Below are 16,630 nucleotides of genomic sequence, written 5' to 3'. Positions count from 1 at the left end.
TAGACCCATGTCTGGAATGGGGATGCTGGGAGAAGAGGCTACACGCTGGCCACAGGATCAGAAAGGGACAAGGTGTATGTTCCATCAGTGCCTTAGGTGGTGGTTCTGTTTCCCAGGCTGTCTTGCCTCACTGGCCAGGTGGCTGAGGAAGCAGTCTGAAGGCTACGGAGCTCCAAGTGGCTTCTCCAGGCCCCAGGAGAGCACAAGCCCCAAGCTAGAAGGAACTCAGAAGGGTAGCCTGTGCAGGGCTCTACAGGGATGTACATGCTCAGGGCCGCGACGACATCAGCTCTTTGTTCTCTGGAGTCAGTTTTAGCCACGCAAAGCCAGCTGGTTGGCTGTTGAAGAGTCAGAGGCAATTTGGGGTTAAGAACACTTTTCCACAGCACTTACCCAGAAATAACCTTCATCTCTGGATAAACTTTTCAAACTAAGAGGTCTCTCTTCTATGTGCTACTGAGAAATCAAAACTGAGGAAAAGGACAGTCTTACTTTAATCAAGTTCCGGAATGAGGACACACAGCTTTGCAAAGCACTGTCTCAGCAGAAGACGCAAGGATGTGTGCACAGAATGTTTCTAGAAAATACCAAAGGCCCCAAACAGAGCCGCAACATTGCCTTCTGCTCCTCCTCGATGCCACTCGGTACCCATGGTGGGCCTGCTACTTGGTCCAGCTGACTTTGGGAATGTCATAGTGCTCTGTGAGCGTGTCCAGGTGTCTGTTGAAGTCCTGGGAAAGCCAAGGGGAAATGCCATGTCAGCAGTGCCCAGTCCCTTTTCTCCATGCTCTCTCTTCTCAGTGAACCCCCACCCCCTTTCAAATCCACCCTGCCAGGCCTCCTGGATGCCCTGCCCTTAAATGACCCTGGGGAGGCTGGGTGGATCTGCCAGCACTCCAATGCTCCTCTGCCAGGTTCCCAGCCTCTTGGCCCAGCCTGGCCCCTATGTGGCCCAGTCTCCCCCACCAGCACGTGACGTACCTCTACTCTCTGCTTGTGGGTTTTGGATGCTTTCTTCAGGATCCTTTCCATTTGCTGAAGAGAGGAGAGAAGTGGAGGTGAGTCACATGCCTGGTGCAGCCCGGGCCAGCCTGGCTCTCACACTCAGTATGGCTGGAGGTCTCAGGATATACACCCCGCCCCTCCCTCGACTCCACTCAGGAGGGTCTAGCAGGGATGCGTGGCCATAACATGCCCCACTAGGAACTCTCATCAGCTGCTGTTTGGTCTGAGTGGTGGGAGACATACTACCATTGACTTAAGGAGACCCTGCTGGGAGCTATATATGCGCTTCCTGCATCCTTTGGCAATTGACTGCTTTCCCAGTTTGCAGAAGAAGAAAAGTCTCAGAAGGGGTCTGAGGAAGGATAATAAATGAGGAAGGTAAAGGGCCTGACACATATTAAGAGCTTGAGTGACAGTGTGTGCGTGCTCAATCGTGTCCGACTCTCTGCAACCCCATGGACTATAGCCCACCAGGCTCCTCTGTCTATGGCATTTTTCCAGGCAAGAATACTCGAGTGGGTTGCCATTTCCTTGTCCAGGGGATCCTCCCAACCCAGGAACCGAACCCGTGTCTCCTGTATCTTCTGTACTGGAGGCAGATTCTTTACCACTGAGCCTCCTGAGTGATGGTACACAGTATCAAGGAGGCTACAAGATCCAGATCACCTTGACAAGCATAATGCTGGAACATCCATCCTGTACCACCATGCCCTCCCCCATTCCTTGCTTAACACCAGCAGTACCTGGTATGAGTTAAAAGCATGGGATGCAGAGTCAGACTGACGTGGGGCCACACCCGGCTCTCACTTACTAGCTGGGTGACTGCGGCCAACTCACTGTGGTGCTCCCCCACCTCCCCTGCAAATGAACCCAGCTGCCTGGTACTGCTGCCCCAGTGCAGTCCCCTACCATGCTGACTCTGGGCTGGTCCTGTGACACAGTTTACTTAACAGAATTCAGTGCCAGTGCTGAAAACATAGGAAGACCTAGCAGCTTTTGCTTTGTGTTCTTAGAAGGTAGTCATCATGTGGGAAGTCTGATGACCTTGCTGGAAAGAAAGGACCTGGAGAATGAGATGACGTGTGGGGAGGGATGTCCTGGAAGCTCTGAGGTACCAGACACTCCATGGTGAAGCTATCTCAGATGTTCCAGCCTGGCTGGGCTCCAGCTGCCATCTTGGTATACCAGGTTCCCAGGGAGGCCAGCAGAAGAAGCACCCAATTAAAGCCAGTCAACCCAGGGAAGCTTGAGATAGACTGTAGACTGCCACCTGGCTGTCTCCTTTGCTGCCTCCTCATCTCCCTCTGTATCCAGTTGGCTAACACCTGGCTGACACTCCCTCTCTCTCTCAAGTCTCTGCTTTGTCCATCCCTGCCTCTTCCTGCTGTGAGCCCAGTGGGGTTCATGTCTCCTCACAAGAGGCCATGCTGACCTGACCAGCTGTCACCAATGCCAGGCACTTGGCGGGGCTCTGCCCTCCCTCCTCCCACTCCATGCACCAAATTCACAGGCTAACACAGGTGCTGGCACATACCCCACTTCACAGACAAGAAAAAACCAGGACCAGAGTGAAGAGTGGGTGATGGAGCTGGAGATGCCAAGCCCTGACCCTTTCCACCAGGCTGGAGCCTTCTAGGAGCTGTCCAGCCTATAACACCCACTGTGCTCAATCCAACACTCTTCCGTGAGGGAATCCGCATTTCCCAACTGTCCTCGCTTTGCCTGCACCTTCTCCCCCACACCCCTCTCCTCCGTCAAACAAAACCCTCAGGAGTCCTTCATTTCCAACAACAAAAATTTCACCTTGATCTTCTACCCTCCAGCTGGAGGAGTTTCTCCATTCCCTTTGACAGCAAATCTCCTGAGACTCGTTACAAATCCTTGTCTGCACCTCTGCCTTTCCCCACCCCCACGTGGATCCACTCAAATCAGTCTTCCTTCCCTTCCCACCACAAACACCACAAACGGCTTGGAGTGCAGTTGATCACTTCTAATTAAAAAAAAAAAAATTTTAAGGAATTCAGGGTAAATCAGATTTATTTATGGCTGTGTGAGCGTGGGCTCTTAATGGTGGTGTTCGGTCTTTCTTTCTAGTTGTGGCACTTGGGTGTAGCTGTCCTGCAGCCTGTGGGATCTTAGTTCTGTGGATCCTTAACCACTGGACCACCAGGGAAGTCCTGCTTATTCCTCTTGGAACACTTTCTCCACTCAGCTCCTAAGAACATGCTCTCTCCTGGTATCCTTCTGGCTTGTGCTCCCTTGCAATTTCCTCTCTCCTACCCTCTGATCATCAGAGGTTTGATCCTAGACCTCTTCTGTCATTATGCCTCCTCGAAGGATCTCATGCAGTCCCAGAACAACTACCCAGACCTTTCCTCCAAACTGCAGGTTCAGGTATCAAAGAATGTCCATGAGAATTCTCTGCTTGAATTTTTAACAGGCACTCAAATTTAACCTCTAAAACCAAGATCTTTTCTTTTTTTTGGCTGCACTGGGTCTTTGTTGCAGCATTCGGGGTCTTCACTGCCATGCATGCTGCCTTGCTGCACACAGGCTTAGCTGCTCCAAGATAAGTGGATCTTAGTTCCCTGACCATGGATGGAACCCACGTCCCTTGCACTGGAAGGCAGATTCATAACCATTGGAGAGTGTGTGTGTGTGTGTGTGTGTGTGTGTGTGCACATGCACGCTCTGTTGCTCAGTTGCCCCACCGACTGTAGCCCATTAGTCTCCTCTGCCCATGGAATTTTCCAGGCAAGAATACTGGAGTGGGGCAATAAGAGAAGCCACTTCAATGAGAAGCCCTCACAATACAAGTAAGAGTAGCCACTGCTGGCCACAACTAGACAAAAGGCCCTCACAGCAATGAAGACCCACCTCAGGCAAAAATAAAATTATATATATATAAAGAATACTGGAGTGGGGTGCCGCTTCCTACTCCAGGGGATCTTCCTGACCCAGGGACTGGGTCTATGTCTCCTGTATTGGTACCATGTCTCCTGCATTGCCAAGTGAATTCTTTACCACTAGTGCCACCTGGGAAGCCCAAGAAGTCCCTAAAACTAAGATCTTGCTCCCCCGCTTTATAGAAACCTGCTTTACTTACAGTCCTTCCAATTTCAGTAAACCAGTACCTCCATTCACCCAGCTTCTCCTACCAAAAATCTTGATCATCCTTGATTCCTCTTTCCCAACCCACACCCAACCCATCAGCTTATCTGGCTATTCTTCCTTCAAAACCAATCCCAAACTTGACACCTTCCATTACTTCCACTATGACTGCCCTACTCTGAGGGGCCATTATTGGTCATTTTGACAGTTGTATGAATCTCTCTCTCCCATCCCATCCCAACTCCAGCAGTAAAATCCCAGCCCTGCCTCTGACTAGATTCTTAAGGAAGCAGCTTAACTGCATTCACTTGTTAAATCCTCACCACAAACCTATTGGTTTGAGGCTGGGACTTGAGTCCATTACAGAGATGAAGAAATTAAGTTGTGGGAGGTGAGCCAGCTCGCCCAGAGTTACATCACCAAGAGCAGCAGAGATAGAATGGGACACAATCTTGTCAAAGCCAGTGAGTTGTCTCTCTCTCTTTTTTCTCCTATGACTCAATTAGGCCTGGAAGTAATGAGTTAACTTTTGCTGATATTACTGGACCAAATCACCAAGTCCAGGGTTAGTGTTTCTCAGCCTGGGCACTAATGACATTTTGGGCCAGATCAATCTTTGCCGGGCGTGGGCGGGGCGGGGGTGGGGGTGGGTGGGTGCACACATTGTCTCAAGCACTAGCAGCACCCCTCCCCACCCCTCAACACACCCAAGTTGTAAAAAAAGAAAAAAAAAGTTTCTAAACAAAACGTCTCTAAACATTGCCGAACTGTCTTGAGGCGGGAGGTGGGGGAGGAACAGCATCCCGGTGGGAACCAAGGGACCTAGACTGATTACTCCCTCCCCCAAGCATAATGGGCAGAACTTATCTATCCCACGCTGACCTATCCTTCCGTCACCTGAATTTATTAAATATTTAACATGAAGAGAATTCATTCATCAGAGCTTGAAAATACAACATATTTGAAGCTGCCAAAGTTGTCATGGAAACACTCTGTGGTGACTTACAGCAGCTGGTACGCTCATTTAACGTCAACCGTGAACATCAACTGAGCACTGACTTTATGCCAGACTAAGTGCCATTTATCCACGTCACCTCATGCAAAGTTTCCATCCCTCTTAGGAGACAGCATTATCCTGACCCTTATATTTGTGGAAACTGAGGCACCAAAAGGTGAGTCACTGACCCAGTGTCACAGGGCAAATGAGCGACAGCGTTGGAATCGAAACCTGGGTTTCTGTCTCTCCCCTTTGTGGTCCACTCTGGTCAAAGAATCTTCTTGTCCTCCCCACCGTGAACTCTTCCTCTCTTACGCACTATCTTCTCCCCGGAATTAAGGTCCTCTCTGACCGTTTCCCTACCCCGTGCGTCCCGGGTCTTGCCTCTGAATCCATCCAGGGAGACCCCGACTCGCGATGAGGGGCATCCCGAGGCTTCCCACCCGCCTTACCCGCTTCTCCTGCATCTTCTCGAATGCCGCTTGGGCCGGTGTCCGCTTGTCCAGTCCGCGCCGCTTCTCCTCCTCGTTCTTTTTGCTCGTTCCCATCGCTTCCAGGAGTTTCGCCTTGTCTTTGTCTTTCTTTTTCTTCTTCCTAGAAGATGAGTCGGGTAGGAGAGGTGGATAACGGCGCATCAGAGGGCAACACCCGGAGGTCTCAGGGAGAGGCTTAAAGAAGAGAATACAGGGTCTCCTGGGATTCAGGACTTACCGCTTAGTCACTCCAAGCTCTGCGACGCCTTTCAGCTTCAGGGGTCCCTTTTGGACCTGCTCGTAGGCCTCCATGGCCTCCTGGAAAGTTCAGGAAGTAAAACGCCACACTTCCGGTTTGATAGCCCCTCCCCCATACCCGGCTCCCTTTGTTTTTATTGGTCATCTCGGCGGCGCGCATGCGGTGTTGGAATTTTGACTTAAGCCACACTTCCGGGTTCCGGGCGGCTAGCCGGCAGAGTCAAGCTCGTCCTAGTCTTTGCATCCTGTTTCCTGCCAGTATTGCCGACTTTGGCTCCCGACCCCGATTTCCCCCACCTTGGGCGCCTGGACCCGGGAAGCCAATTGAACACAGGCCGTATTTCCTAAAACCCAGCGTTTTCTTGGGGCTTCCCTGGTGGCTCAGACTGTAAAGGATCCGTCTGCAATGCGGGACATCTGGGTTCCATCCCTGGGTTGGGAAGATCCACTGGAGGAGGGCACGGCAACCCACTCCAGTATTCTTGCCTGGAGAATCCCGAGGGATAGAGGAGCCTGATGGGCCACAGTCCATGGGGTCGCAAAGAGTCGGACACGACTGAGCGACTAAGCACAGCACAGCAACGTTTTCTTGAGTGGTTTGCCCTTATTTGGATATTGTGTTCTCTGTCACTGCCATATTTGAGGGTTCAATGGATAAACTGATTTTGTAAACCGTATAAGTAATCATTAGTTTTTCAGGTAAATGAGGATAGTATGTGAAATACTTTTGTGGTATTTAAAATATTTTTAAAAATCGATTTAATTGGGGTACAATTTATAGACAGTAAAATGCACCCATTTAAATTGTACCTTTCACGAACATTTAACTTGTATGTTGTTTTGTTGTTCAGTCACTAGGTCGTGTCTGACTCTGCCACCTCATGGACTGTAGCCTCCAGGCTTCTCTGTCTGCCACTATCTCCCGGATAGTGCCCAGACTTGCCCAGACTCATATCCATGGAGCCTATGATGCCATCCAACCATCTCATCCTCTGTGGTCCCCTTCTTCTCCTGCCTTCAATCTTTCCCTGCATCAGAGTCTTTTACAATGAGTCAGTTACTCGCGTCAGGTGGCGAAAGTATTGGAGTTTCAGCTTAAGCATCATTCCTTCCAATGAATACTCAGAGTTGATTTCCTTAAGGATGACTGGTTTGATCTCCTTGCTGTGCAAAGGACTCTCAAAAGTCTTCTCCAGCACCACAATTGGAAAGCATCAATTCTTTGGCACAACTCATTAGCATTAAATATGTTCACAGTATTGTGCATCTATCTATTTATTTTTTATCAGATTACAAAAGATACACAAACATTAACTGTGGAATATGTAATTAAAAAAATACAGAAAAACCCAAAGAAGGCAGTAGAACCCATCTAGGGGAAAAAAAATCTGTTGCTGTGTTAATTTCTTTATTTCAATCTCTTATCTCTAATTTTAAAAAGTAAAAATGGGATCTTACTCCATGCTTGCTTTCTGTTTGACTCTTTTCTCTATCAGAATATCATGACTGCCTTTATGGATTTTTTTCTTTTTTCTTTTCATGTATTGAGTTAACATTTTTTATTGTTGAATTTTTAATACTGAGGAAAACAGGGAAGAAACCTAAAATCTCCCATAATTTTTTTCTAACATTAAAAATAAATAAATATACACACACACACACACACACACATTCACACACACATACGTGCGCATGCTCCACGTAAGAAAACCATGCAGTACAGAAAAGGTTAAAAGAAAGAAAAAAAAGGAAAACAAGAGTAGAAAAACAAACAAAAGAGTAGAAACTTCCTGTTTCTTTCCAAACCGATTAACACGTTCATTTTGATTCTTCACAGCACAGAAATGTGTGTTGGTTGTTGTATAGTCACGAAGTCATGTCCGATTCTTTGAGACCCCATGAACTGTAGCCTGCCAGGCTCCTCTGTCCATGGAATTTCCCAGGCAAGAATACTGGAGTGGGTTGCCATTTCCTTCCTTCAGGGAACTTCCCGACCCAGGGATGGCACCCATATCTCACACACGGTAGGTAGATACTTTACCGCTGAGCCACCTGGGAAAGCTAAAAGTGTGTATATGTCTATATAGGCATATATATATATATATATATATATATATATATATATATATATATATCTGTGTGACGTTCTTTTATTTCTGTCTCTGATTTTTCTTATCAAAATATCTCGAAACGCTTCACAAGAAAGCAGGTACACCTCTACCCCACCTTTCTCAAAGCTGCATGTCTGGTGGCTGAGTGACGCCCTCCCCAGTGACCATCTACCTGCCCATAAATTTTACCTGACTTTTGCAAGTGGCTTGAATCTGTAGCTGGCATATCGAGTGCAGCACTTTCACAGAATCATCTTTCAGGATTTGAAATAGCTCAACTGGAATTCCATCACCTCCACTAGCTTTGTTCGTAGTGATGCTTCCTAAGGCCCACTTGACTTCACATTCCAGGATGTCTGGCTCTAGGTGAGTGATCACACCATTGTGATTATCTGGGTCGTGAAGCTCTTTTTTGTACAGTTCTTCTGTGTATTCTTGCCACCTCTTCTTAATATCTTCTGCTTTGTTAGGTCCCTACCATTTCTGTCCTTTATTGAGCCCATCTTTGCATGAAATGTTCCCTTGGTATCTCTAATTTTCTTGAAGAGATCTCTAGTCTTTCCCATTCTATTGTTTTCCTCTATTTGTTTGCATTGATCACCGAGGAAGGCTTTCTCATCTCTCCTTGCTATTCTTTGGAACTCTGCATTCAAATGGGTATATCTTTCCTTTTCTTCTTTGCTTTTCGCTTCTCTTCTTTTCACAGCTATTTGTAAGGCCTCCTCAGACAGCCATTTTGCTTTTTTGCATTTCTTTTTTTTGGCGATGTTCTTGATTCCTGTCTCCTGCACAATGTCAAGAAACCTCCATCCATAGTTCATCAGGCACTCTGTCTATCAGATCTAGTCCCTTAAATCTATTTCTCACTTCCACTGTATAGTCATAAGGGATTTGATTTAGGTCATACCTGAATGGTCTAGTGATTTTCCCCACTTTCTTCAATTTCAGCAAATTTGCCATTTTTTCAATACGCCAGCAAATTTGGAAAACTCAGCAGTGGCCACAGGACTGAAAAAGGTCAGTTTTCATTCAGTCCCAAAGAAAGGCAATGCCAAAGAATGCTCCAACTACCGCACAATAGCACTCATCTCACACACTAGTAAAGTAATGCTTAAAATTCTCCAAGCCAGGCTTCAGCAATACAGGAACCGTGAACTTCCAGATGTTCAAGCTGGTTTTAGAAAAGGCAGAGGAACCAGAGATCAAATTGCCAACATCCACTGGATCATCGAAAAAGCAAGAAATTTCCAGGAAAACATCTGTTTCTGCTTTATTGACTATGCCAAAGCCTTTGACTGTGTGGATCACAATAAACTGTGGAAAATTCTGAAAGAGACGGGAATACCAGACCACCTGACCTGCTTCTTGAGGTCAGGAAGCAACAGTTGGAACTGGACATGGAACAACAGACTGGTTCCAAATAGGAAAAGGAGTACGTCAAGGCTGTATATTGTCACCCTGCTTATTTAACTTATATGCAGAGTACATCATGAGAAACGCTGGGCTGGAGGAAGCACAAGCTGAAATCAAGATTGCTGGGAGAAATATCAATAACCTCAGATGTGCAGATGACACAACCCTTATGGGAGAAAGTGAAGAGGAACTAAAGAGCCTATTGAAGAATGTGAAAGAGGAGAGTGAAAAAGTTGGCTTAAAGCTCAACATCCAAAAAACAAAGATCATGGCATCTGGTCCCATCACTTCATGGCCAATAGATGGGGAAATAGTGGAAACAGTGTCAGACTTTATTTTTGGGGGCTCCAAAATCACTGCAGATGGTGACTGCAGCAATGAAATTAAAAGACACTTACTCCTTGGAAAGAAAGTCATGACCAACCTAGACAGCATATTAAAAAGCAGAGACATTACTTTGCCAACAAAGGTCTGTCTAGTCAAGGCTATGGTTTTTCCAGTACTTGTGTATGGATGTAAGAGTTGGACTGTAAAGAAAGCTGAGTGCTGAAGAATTGATGCTTTTGAACTGTGATATTGGAGAAGACTCTTGAGAGTCCCTTGGACTGCAAGGAGATCCAACCAGTCCATCCTAAAGGAGATCAATCCTGGGTGTTCATTGGAAGGACTGATGTTGAAGCTGAAACTCCAATACTTTGGCCACCTGATGCGAAGAGCTGACTCATTTGAAAAGACCCTGATGCTGGGAAAGATTGAGGGCAGGCGGAGAAGGGGACAACAGAGGATGAGATGGCTTGATGGCATCACCGACTCAATGGACATCGGTTTGGGTGGACTCCAGGAGCTGGTGATGGACAGGGAGGCCTGGTATGCTGCAGTTCGTGGGATTGCAAAGAGTCAGACATGACTGAGCTGAACTAGAACTGAACTGAATCTGTAGCAGTGGAATTGCTGAGTCCAAGAATATCTGTGTTTATGCATTTAAATTTGTATTTCTGTTGCCCAAACTGTGCCAGGGACTTTTTTGGGAGGGCATTAGCAGTGTGGAGAGGGAGAAAAAGTGAAAAGAAGCAAGCTCCCATAAATCTCGAGGGGGCCTGATGAAAGAGGGCAAGATGTCAGCCTTTTCGCATTCTACCTGCAGGGGGCAGCAAATGACTGCCCAATTTCCAGCCACAGGCTCAACCTTTGACCAGGTAGCACCAACTTCTCAGGGAGGGACAGGACAGACTCAGGTGGGAAGATCTGTTCTCCCCTAGGCAACCCAGCGGCTTAGGAGCTCCCTTTTTGTCACTTCCAAGGCTGTGTGCCCTGGAGCAAGTGGCTTGACTTCTTTGAATTTCTCTTCCCTCTTTTATAAAATGAGAATGATGATCACAACAACAACAGGTAATACTTATATGAATTCATATGGATAACCTCATTTACTCTCACAGTCACCCTTTTATGTAAATCATCCTCAGTTCAATTCAGTCACTCAGTTGTGTCCAACTCTCTGCAACCCCATGGAGTGCAGCATGCCAGGCTTCCCTGTCCATCACCAACTGTTGGAGCTTGCTCAGACTCATGTCCATTGAGCCGGTGATGCCATCCAACCATCTCATCTCATCCTCTGTTGTCCCTTTCTCCTCCTGCCTTCAATCTTTCCCAGCATCAGGGTCTTTTCCAATGAGTCAGTTCTTCGCGTCAGGTGGCCAAAGTATTGGAGTTTCAGCTTCAGCATCAGTCCTTCCAATGAATATTCAGGACTGATTTCCTTTAGGATTGACTGGTTGGATCATCCTAATTATACATTAATAAAACCCTAACCCTAAACCTAATTTTAATTAACATCCTAGTTTTATATTAATAGGTATAGAAACTGAGGCACAAATGTAATCCATGCATACTGAGTGTTCGACCCTTGTCACCCACTATGAGGCCATCCTCTCAAATAAGAGGATTACTTTTATAAATCTTTTTATAAAGATTATGCATTATTTTATAAATCTTAGGAAAGCGTTTCTCAACTTTTACTCCCCATTATTACCTCCTAAAGAGACCACTTTAATTTAATTTAAAGAGACAGTTAAATACTGATGAACTAAGATTTTGTCAGGGAGGTTTAAGCTTTGGAGGGCCACTTTGTGGCCTATTGAAATATTTGTTTTCTTGTCCCCTACTCTCCCGAACCAATTTTCATCCTCTTGAGGGTGATTAACTTCACTGATAATTTGTGTTCTAGGGGGGTAAACGTGGCAAATAAACTATGACACAATGCTTTTGATCACTTAAAATTTTTATTTCCTTTCTTTTAATTTGTATTTTATTTGGCTTTGTCGGGTCTTAGTTGTGTGGATTTTTGGTGTGGTGCATGGACTCTGTGGCAGGCTGACCCGGTAGCTGCAGCTCATAGACTCCAGGGCGTGTGTGTTTCAGTAGCTGCGGTGCATGGGCCTGGCTGCTCTGAGGCCTGTGGGTGGGATCGTAGTTCCCCCACCAGGGATCAAACCTGAGTCCTCTGCATTGCAAGGCAGACTCTTAATGACCAGACCACCACCCCTTAATTTATATCCTCTTAAAGAGTCTCAAGATTTTCATCATATGCTGCTGCTTTGTCTACAAACAAAGAAAATACAATGAATCAGTTAGGGCTTCCTCAAGGTCTTCATCCTAAGAGTATATTCTTCAAAATCACTTTCCAACTTTTCCAGGTTGTCAATGTCTTTGCTTTATCACATGACATCTCCCCCTGTGCTATCAAGGACTCTTGAAAGGAGCATTTCTTTAAGACAATCTGCATTGTTTTCAAAGAATAAGGTATGGAAAGGGGGGAGAAACACATATGGTATGGTGGGAAAACAGGGGAAATAGTGCCTTCCAAGCAAGACAGAGTTGTCGGTAACGTGGCACAGCCCTCAAGTAATCCCTGGTGGGACTTTGCTGGTGGCCCAGTGGTTAAGATGTAACCTCCCACTGCAAGGGGTGCGGTTTCGATCCCTGATCAGAGAGCTAAGGTCCCACCTACCTCATGGCCAAACTACCAAAACACAACACAGAAATAATATTGTAACAAATTCAGTAAAGACTTAAAAAAAAAAAAGGCCCACATTAAAAAAAAAAACCTTAAAAAAAAAGTAATCTCTGGTATGACATGGTAATGAAATTGAGCAGGACCCTGTAGGGCCTTGCCTGAGACAGACCCCCTTGTCTTCTGCCTTTTGTTCTTAGAAAAGTTTTAGTGTCCTAGGCCTTTCCCAAGTTCTGAAGAGTGAACTTAATCAGAGAAGTGAGAAAATGTAGAAAGAAAGGAAAACAGGTAAGCAAACAAAATAGTAATACTTTAGTCATTGACATAGTAAAAGACCTTTAGTTCCTCCTCAAAAACTGTAGATGATATTCCGAGCCCTAATTGAGCTGTTTTGGTTTCCCTAATGGCTCAGAAGGTAAAGAATCCGGCTGCAATATGGGAGACCTGGGTTTGATCCCTGGGTTGGGAAGATCCCCTGGAGGAAGGCATGGCAGCTCACTCTAGTATTCTTGCCTGGAGAATCCACATGGACAGAGGAGCCTCATGGGCTATAGTCCATGGGGTCCCAAAGAGTCAGACAGGACTGAGTGACTAAGCACAGCACACAGCAGATATTGAAACCCCCAGCAGGGGGAAGAAGTTAACTGTATGCTGCCCACAAGCAGGTAACCCCAGACTGGTTGGAATCAGAAGGTTGAGGATCGAGATTCCCCCAAATAGCCACCTTGATACCTCACCACCACCCAGTGAAAAGGACATACAAGAGCTGACCATTCACCCTGTGACTTGCTCTTTCACCTTGCTTTTAAAAACCCTTTCCTGAAAAGCATTACGGTTTTCAGGTCTTTTGAACATGAGCTGCCCATTCTTCTTGTTGGGCTCTGCATTGGGCACCTTGCCATAAACGCTGAAATTTCCTTCTGAACAATCCGGTGTCATTAGATTGGCTTTGCTGCAGGCAGGGGGTCAGACCCAAGTTTGGTTCAGTTCCAATGAGCTAGGTATATCACCTCTGAGGTCTTTCCCCCACCAACCCATAAATTCAGTCCAATCATAAGAAAGCATCAGACAAATCAAAATGAGGGCCATTCTACAAAGGCTCTGACTAGTACGCCTCAAGACTGATTTTGTTGTTGTTGTTCAGTCACTAAGTCGTGTCTGACTCTTTGCAACCCCATGGACAGCAGCACGTCAGGCTCCTCTGTCCTTCACTATCTCCCGGACTTTGCTCAAATTCATGTCCACTGAGTTGGTGATGCCATCCAACCACCTCATCTTCTGCCACCCCCTTCTTGTTTTGTCTCCAATCTTTCCCAGCATCAGGGTCTTTTCCAATGAGTTAGCTCATCACATCAGGTGGCCAAAACATTGGAGTTTCAGCATCAGCATCAGTCCTTTCAATGAATATTCAGGGTTGATTTCCTTTAGGATTGACTAGTTTGGTCCAGACTATCAAAGTAATGAAAAAAACCCACCAAACTTCCCCAAAACCCCAAACCACCGACTGATGATCAGGGGCCTAAGGAGACATGGTGATTAAACACAATATCCCGCAACAGAAGAAAGGACATAACTGCCGTGTACACTAGTGTTCACAGCAGTGTTATTCACAACAGCCAAAAGGTGAATGAAAGAACCCCAAGTCTCCATGGGTGGATGAATAGATGAACAAAGCATGGTAGATCCATAACATGGAATATTATTCAGCCTTAAAAAGGGAGGGGATTCCGACACATTCTACAACATGGGTTTGATCCTTGGTCCGGGAGAACCCCACGTGCCGTGGGGCAGCTAAGCCCATGTGCCACAACTACTGAGCCTGCGCTCTGGAGTCTGAGAGCAGCAACAAGAGAAGCCACCTCAGTGAGAAGCCTGCACACTGCAACCAAAGAGCAGCCCCCACTTGCCACAGGTAGAGAAACCCTGCTCACAGCAACAGAGACCCAGCACAGGCAAAAATAAAATAAAAAATTTTAAAGGAGCCCTATGCCATTACCAGTCACTCCCCATGCCCCCTCCCTCAGCCTCTGGCAACCATGAATTTGTTCTCTGTCTCTGTGGATTTGTCTGTTCTGGACATTTCAAATAAATGGGATCGTACAACATGTGGCCTTTTGCATCTGACTTCTTTAACTCAGCATAATGTTTCTGAGGTTCATCCACGATGTAGCATGAATCAATGAATCATTCCCTATTATGACTGGATAATATTCCATTGTATGGATAGACCACAGTTTCTTTATCCATTCACTGATTGATGGCCATTTGTGTTGTTTCTACTTTTTGTCCGTTTTGAATAATGCTGCAGTGAGCATTCACGTACAAGTTTTTATGGGGACATAGATTTTCAATTCTCTTCACCTAGGAGTAGAAATTGCTGGGTCATATGGTAACTCTAAGTTTAACTTTTTAAAGACCTGCCAGATTGTTTCCCAAAGTGGCTGCATAATTGTGCATTTTTGTCAGCGGTGTGAGGACTTCCCCAATGGGTCAGTGGTAAAGAATCCACCTGCAATGCAGGAGACACTGAAGATGTGGGTTCCATCCTGGGTCAGGAAGATCCCCTGGAGGAGGGCATGGCAACCCACTCCAATATTCTTGCCTGGAGAATCCCATGGACAGAAGAGCCTGACGGGCTATAGTCCATAGGGTCACAAAGAGTTGGATATGACTGAGTGACTGAGCACGCATACATGAACACACACCAGCAGTGTACACTGGTTCTGATATATCTACCTCCTGGTTAACACTGGTTATTGTGTGCCTTTTTTTATTATAGCCATCCTAGTGAGTGTGGTTTTGATTTGCATTTAATTTATCTAATGACTAGTGATGTGGAGCATGTTTTCATGTGCTTATCATTTGTATATCTTCTTTGGAGAGACGTCTATTCAAATCCTTTAACCGTTTTGTTTTGCTTTAATAGACATTTTTAGAGCAGTTTTAAGTTCACAGCAAAACCGAGAGGAAGGTGCAGAGACTTCCCTTACATCTGCCCTACTAATGTACCATCTCCCCAGTTGCCAACACCCTCCATCAGAGTGGTGCATTTGTTATAATTAATGAATCTACACTGACCCATAATCAGTCCGAGTCCATAGTTTTAAATTAGAATTCACTCTTGGTGTTGTTCATTCTGTGGGTTTGGACAAATGTATAATGACGCAAGTGTAATGATGCAGACTCATCATTATAGTATCATTCAGAGTAGTTTCACTGCCCTAAAAATCCCCTGCGTTTCACCTATTCATCCCTCCCTCCCCTTAACCTTCGCCCATTTTTCACTTGGGTTATTTGCCTTTTTATTGTGATGGTGATGATGGTGTAGTCCCTTAGTAGTGTCTGACTCTTGTGACCCCATGGACTGTAGTCTGCCAGGCTCCTCTGTCATGGGATTTCCCAGGCAAGAGTACTGGAGTGGGTTGCCATTTCCTTCTCCTCTTTTTTTTTTTTTTGTAGACTTGTAACAGTTATGTAGCTTGGCGACCAGTCCCTTGCCAGTTATGTGATTGGCAAATGTTGTCTCTGTTTTGTGGGCGGGTTATTGTGTGCACATGGGTTTTCATGTCCTCTGGGCAAATGCCCAGGAGTGGGATTGCTGAGTCATGTATAAGTGTCTGTTTAACTTTATTAAAAAACTGCCAACTCATTTTCCAGAGTGGCTGTACCATTTTGCATCACCATGAGCAATGTATAAGAGTTTCAGTTGTTCTAGATCCTTGTCAATACCTGGTATTGTCATTTTTTTCCCCCAACAAATCATCCTCAGGGGTTCTTTAAAGCTTGATCATAGTCATATTATATAAGATGGCTTCGCATATTTGGAAGCTGAGGCAGGGGCCAGAGGAGCCTGGTGGGAGGAATTGTGATGGTTCATGCCATGGAGAGCAGGGATGAGGGAAGGGGAAGCCTCAAGGGTGGTTCAGGGGGTCTAGGGTGTGGGGCTGGAAGTGGATAGGCAGGAGAGGAAAGTGGAAGGAGGCTAGATCCTGAGTCAGAAGGGCAGGGAGTACCAGGCTGGGAATGTCCGACTCCCAAACTTTCTGCCCAAGAGGATTCTGGGTCTTAATAACATTGGCAGCTGCTACGTCGCACAGTAAGTTCTCTACATATGAACCTTCAAGTTACAAACTCAAAGATGTGAACCCGCATCTGGCTCCAGCAAGGAGTCAGAATCGGTGCCATCGATGTCAGACGGGAGTGAAATTGCAGCTTGCCCTCCGTCTCCTATTGCTGATAGTCCTCCAGCTTT

At 46.0% G+C, this 16,630-nt stretch overlaps 1 protein-coding gene across 1 annotated transcript; it reads right to left on the bottom strand.

The window, feature by feature from the left end:
- Positions 1–476: 476 nt before the first annotated feature.
- FAM32A (family with sequence similarity 32 member A) lies at positions 477–5,981 on the bottom strand. Its single transcript, XM_006057830.4, has 4 exons — positions 5,825–5,981; positions 5,566–5,707; positions 982–1,035; positions 477–731 (listed from the first exon to the last, which is right to left on the bottom strand). Exons 1-4 carry the CDS (start codon positions 5,896–5,898, stop codon positions 663–665), a joined length of 339 nt encoding a protein of 112 aa, XP_006057892.1. The 5' UTR covers positions 5,899–5,981; the 3' UTR covers positions 477–662.
- Between the last annotated feature and the right edge of the window lie 10,649 nt (positions 5,982–16,630).

This window comes from Bubalus bubalis, chromosome 9 (assembly GCF_019923935.1).
Source record: "Bubalus bubalis isolate 160015118507 breed Murrah chromosome 9, NDDB_SH_1, whole genome shotgun sequence".
In the NCBI taxonomy this organism is placed as follows: domain Eukaryota; kingdom Metazoa; phylum Chordata; class Mammalia; order Artiodactyla; family Bovidae; genus Bubalus; species Bubalus bubalis.
The sequence above is the reverse complement of the archived record's forward strand: the minus strand, read 5'-3'. Positions and strand labels throughout refer to the sequence as shown.

Bases quoted from the DNA above. Each gene is read 5' to 3' on its own strand.
- FAM32A (XM_006057830.4), bottom strand. From the start codon at position 5,898: ATGGAGGCCTACGAGCAGGTCCAAAAGGGACCCCTGAAGCTGAAAGGC. The intron at 5,708-5,824 runs GTAAGTCCTGAA...CTCATCTTCTAG, and splicing joins GAGCTTGGAGTGACTAAGCG to GAAGAAGAAAAAGAAAGACA. The intron at 1,036-5,565 runs GTAAGGCGGGTG...TCCTCTCTTCAG, and splicing joins AGAAGATGCAGGAGAAGCGG to CAAATGGAAAGGATCCTGAA.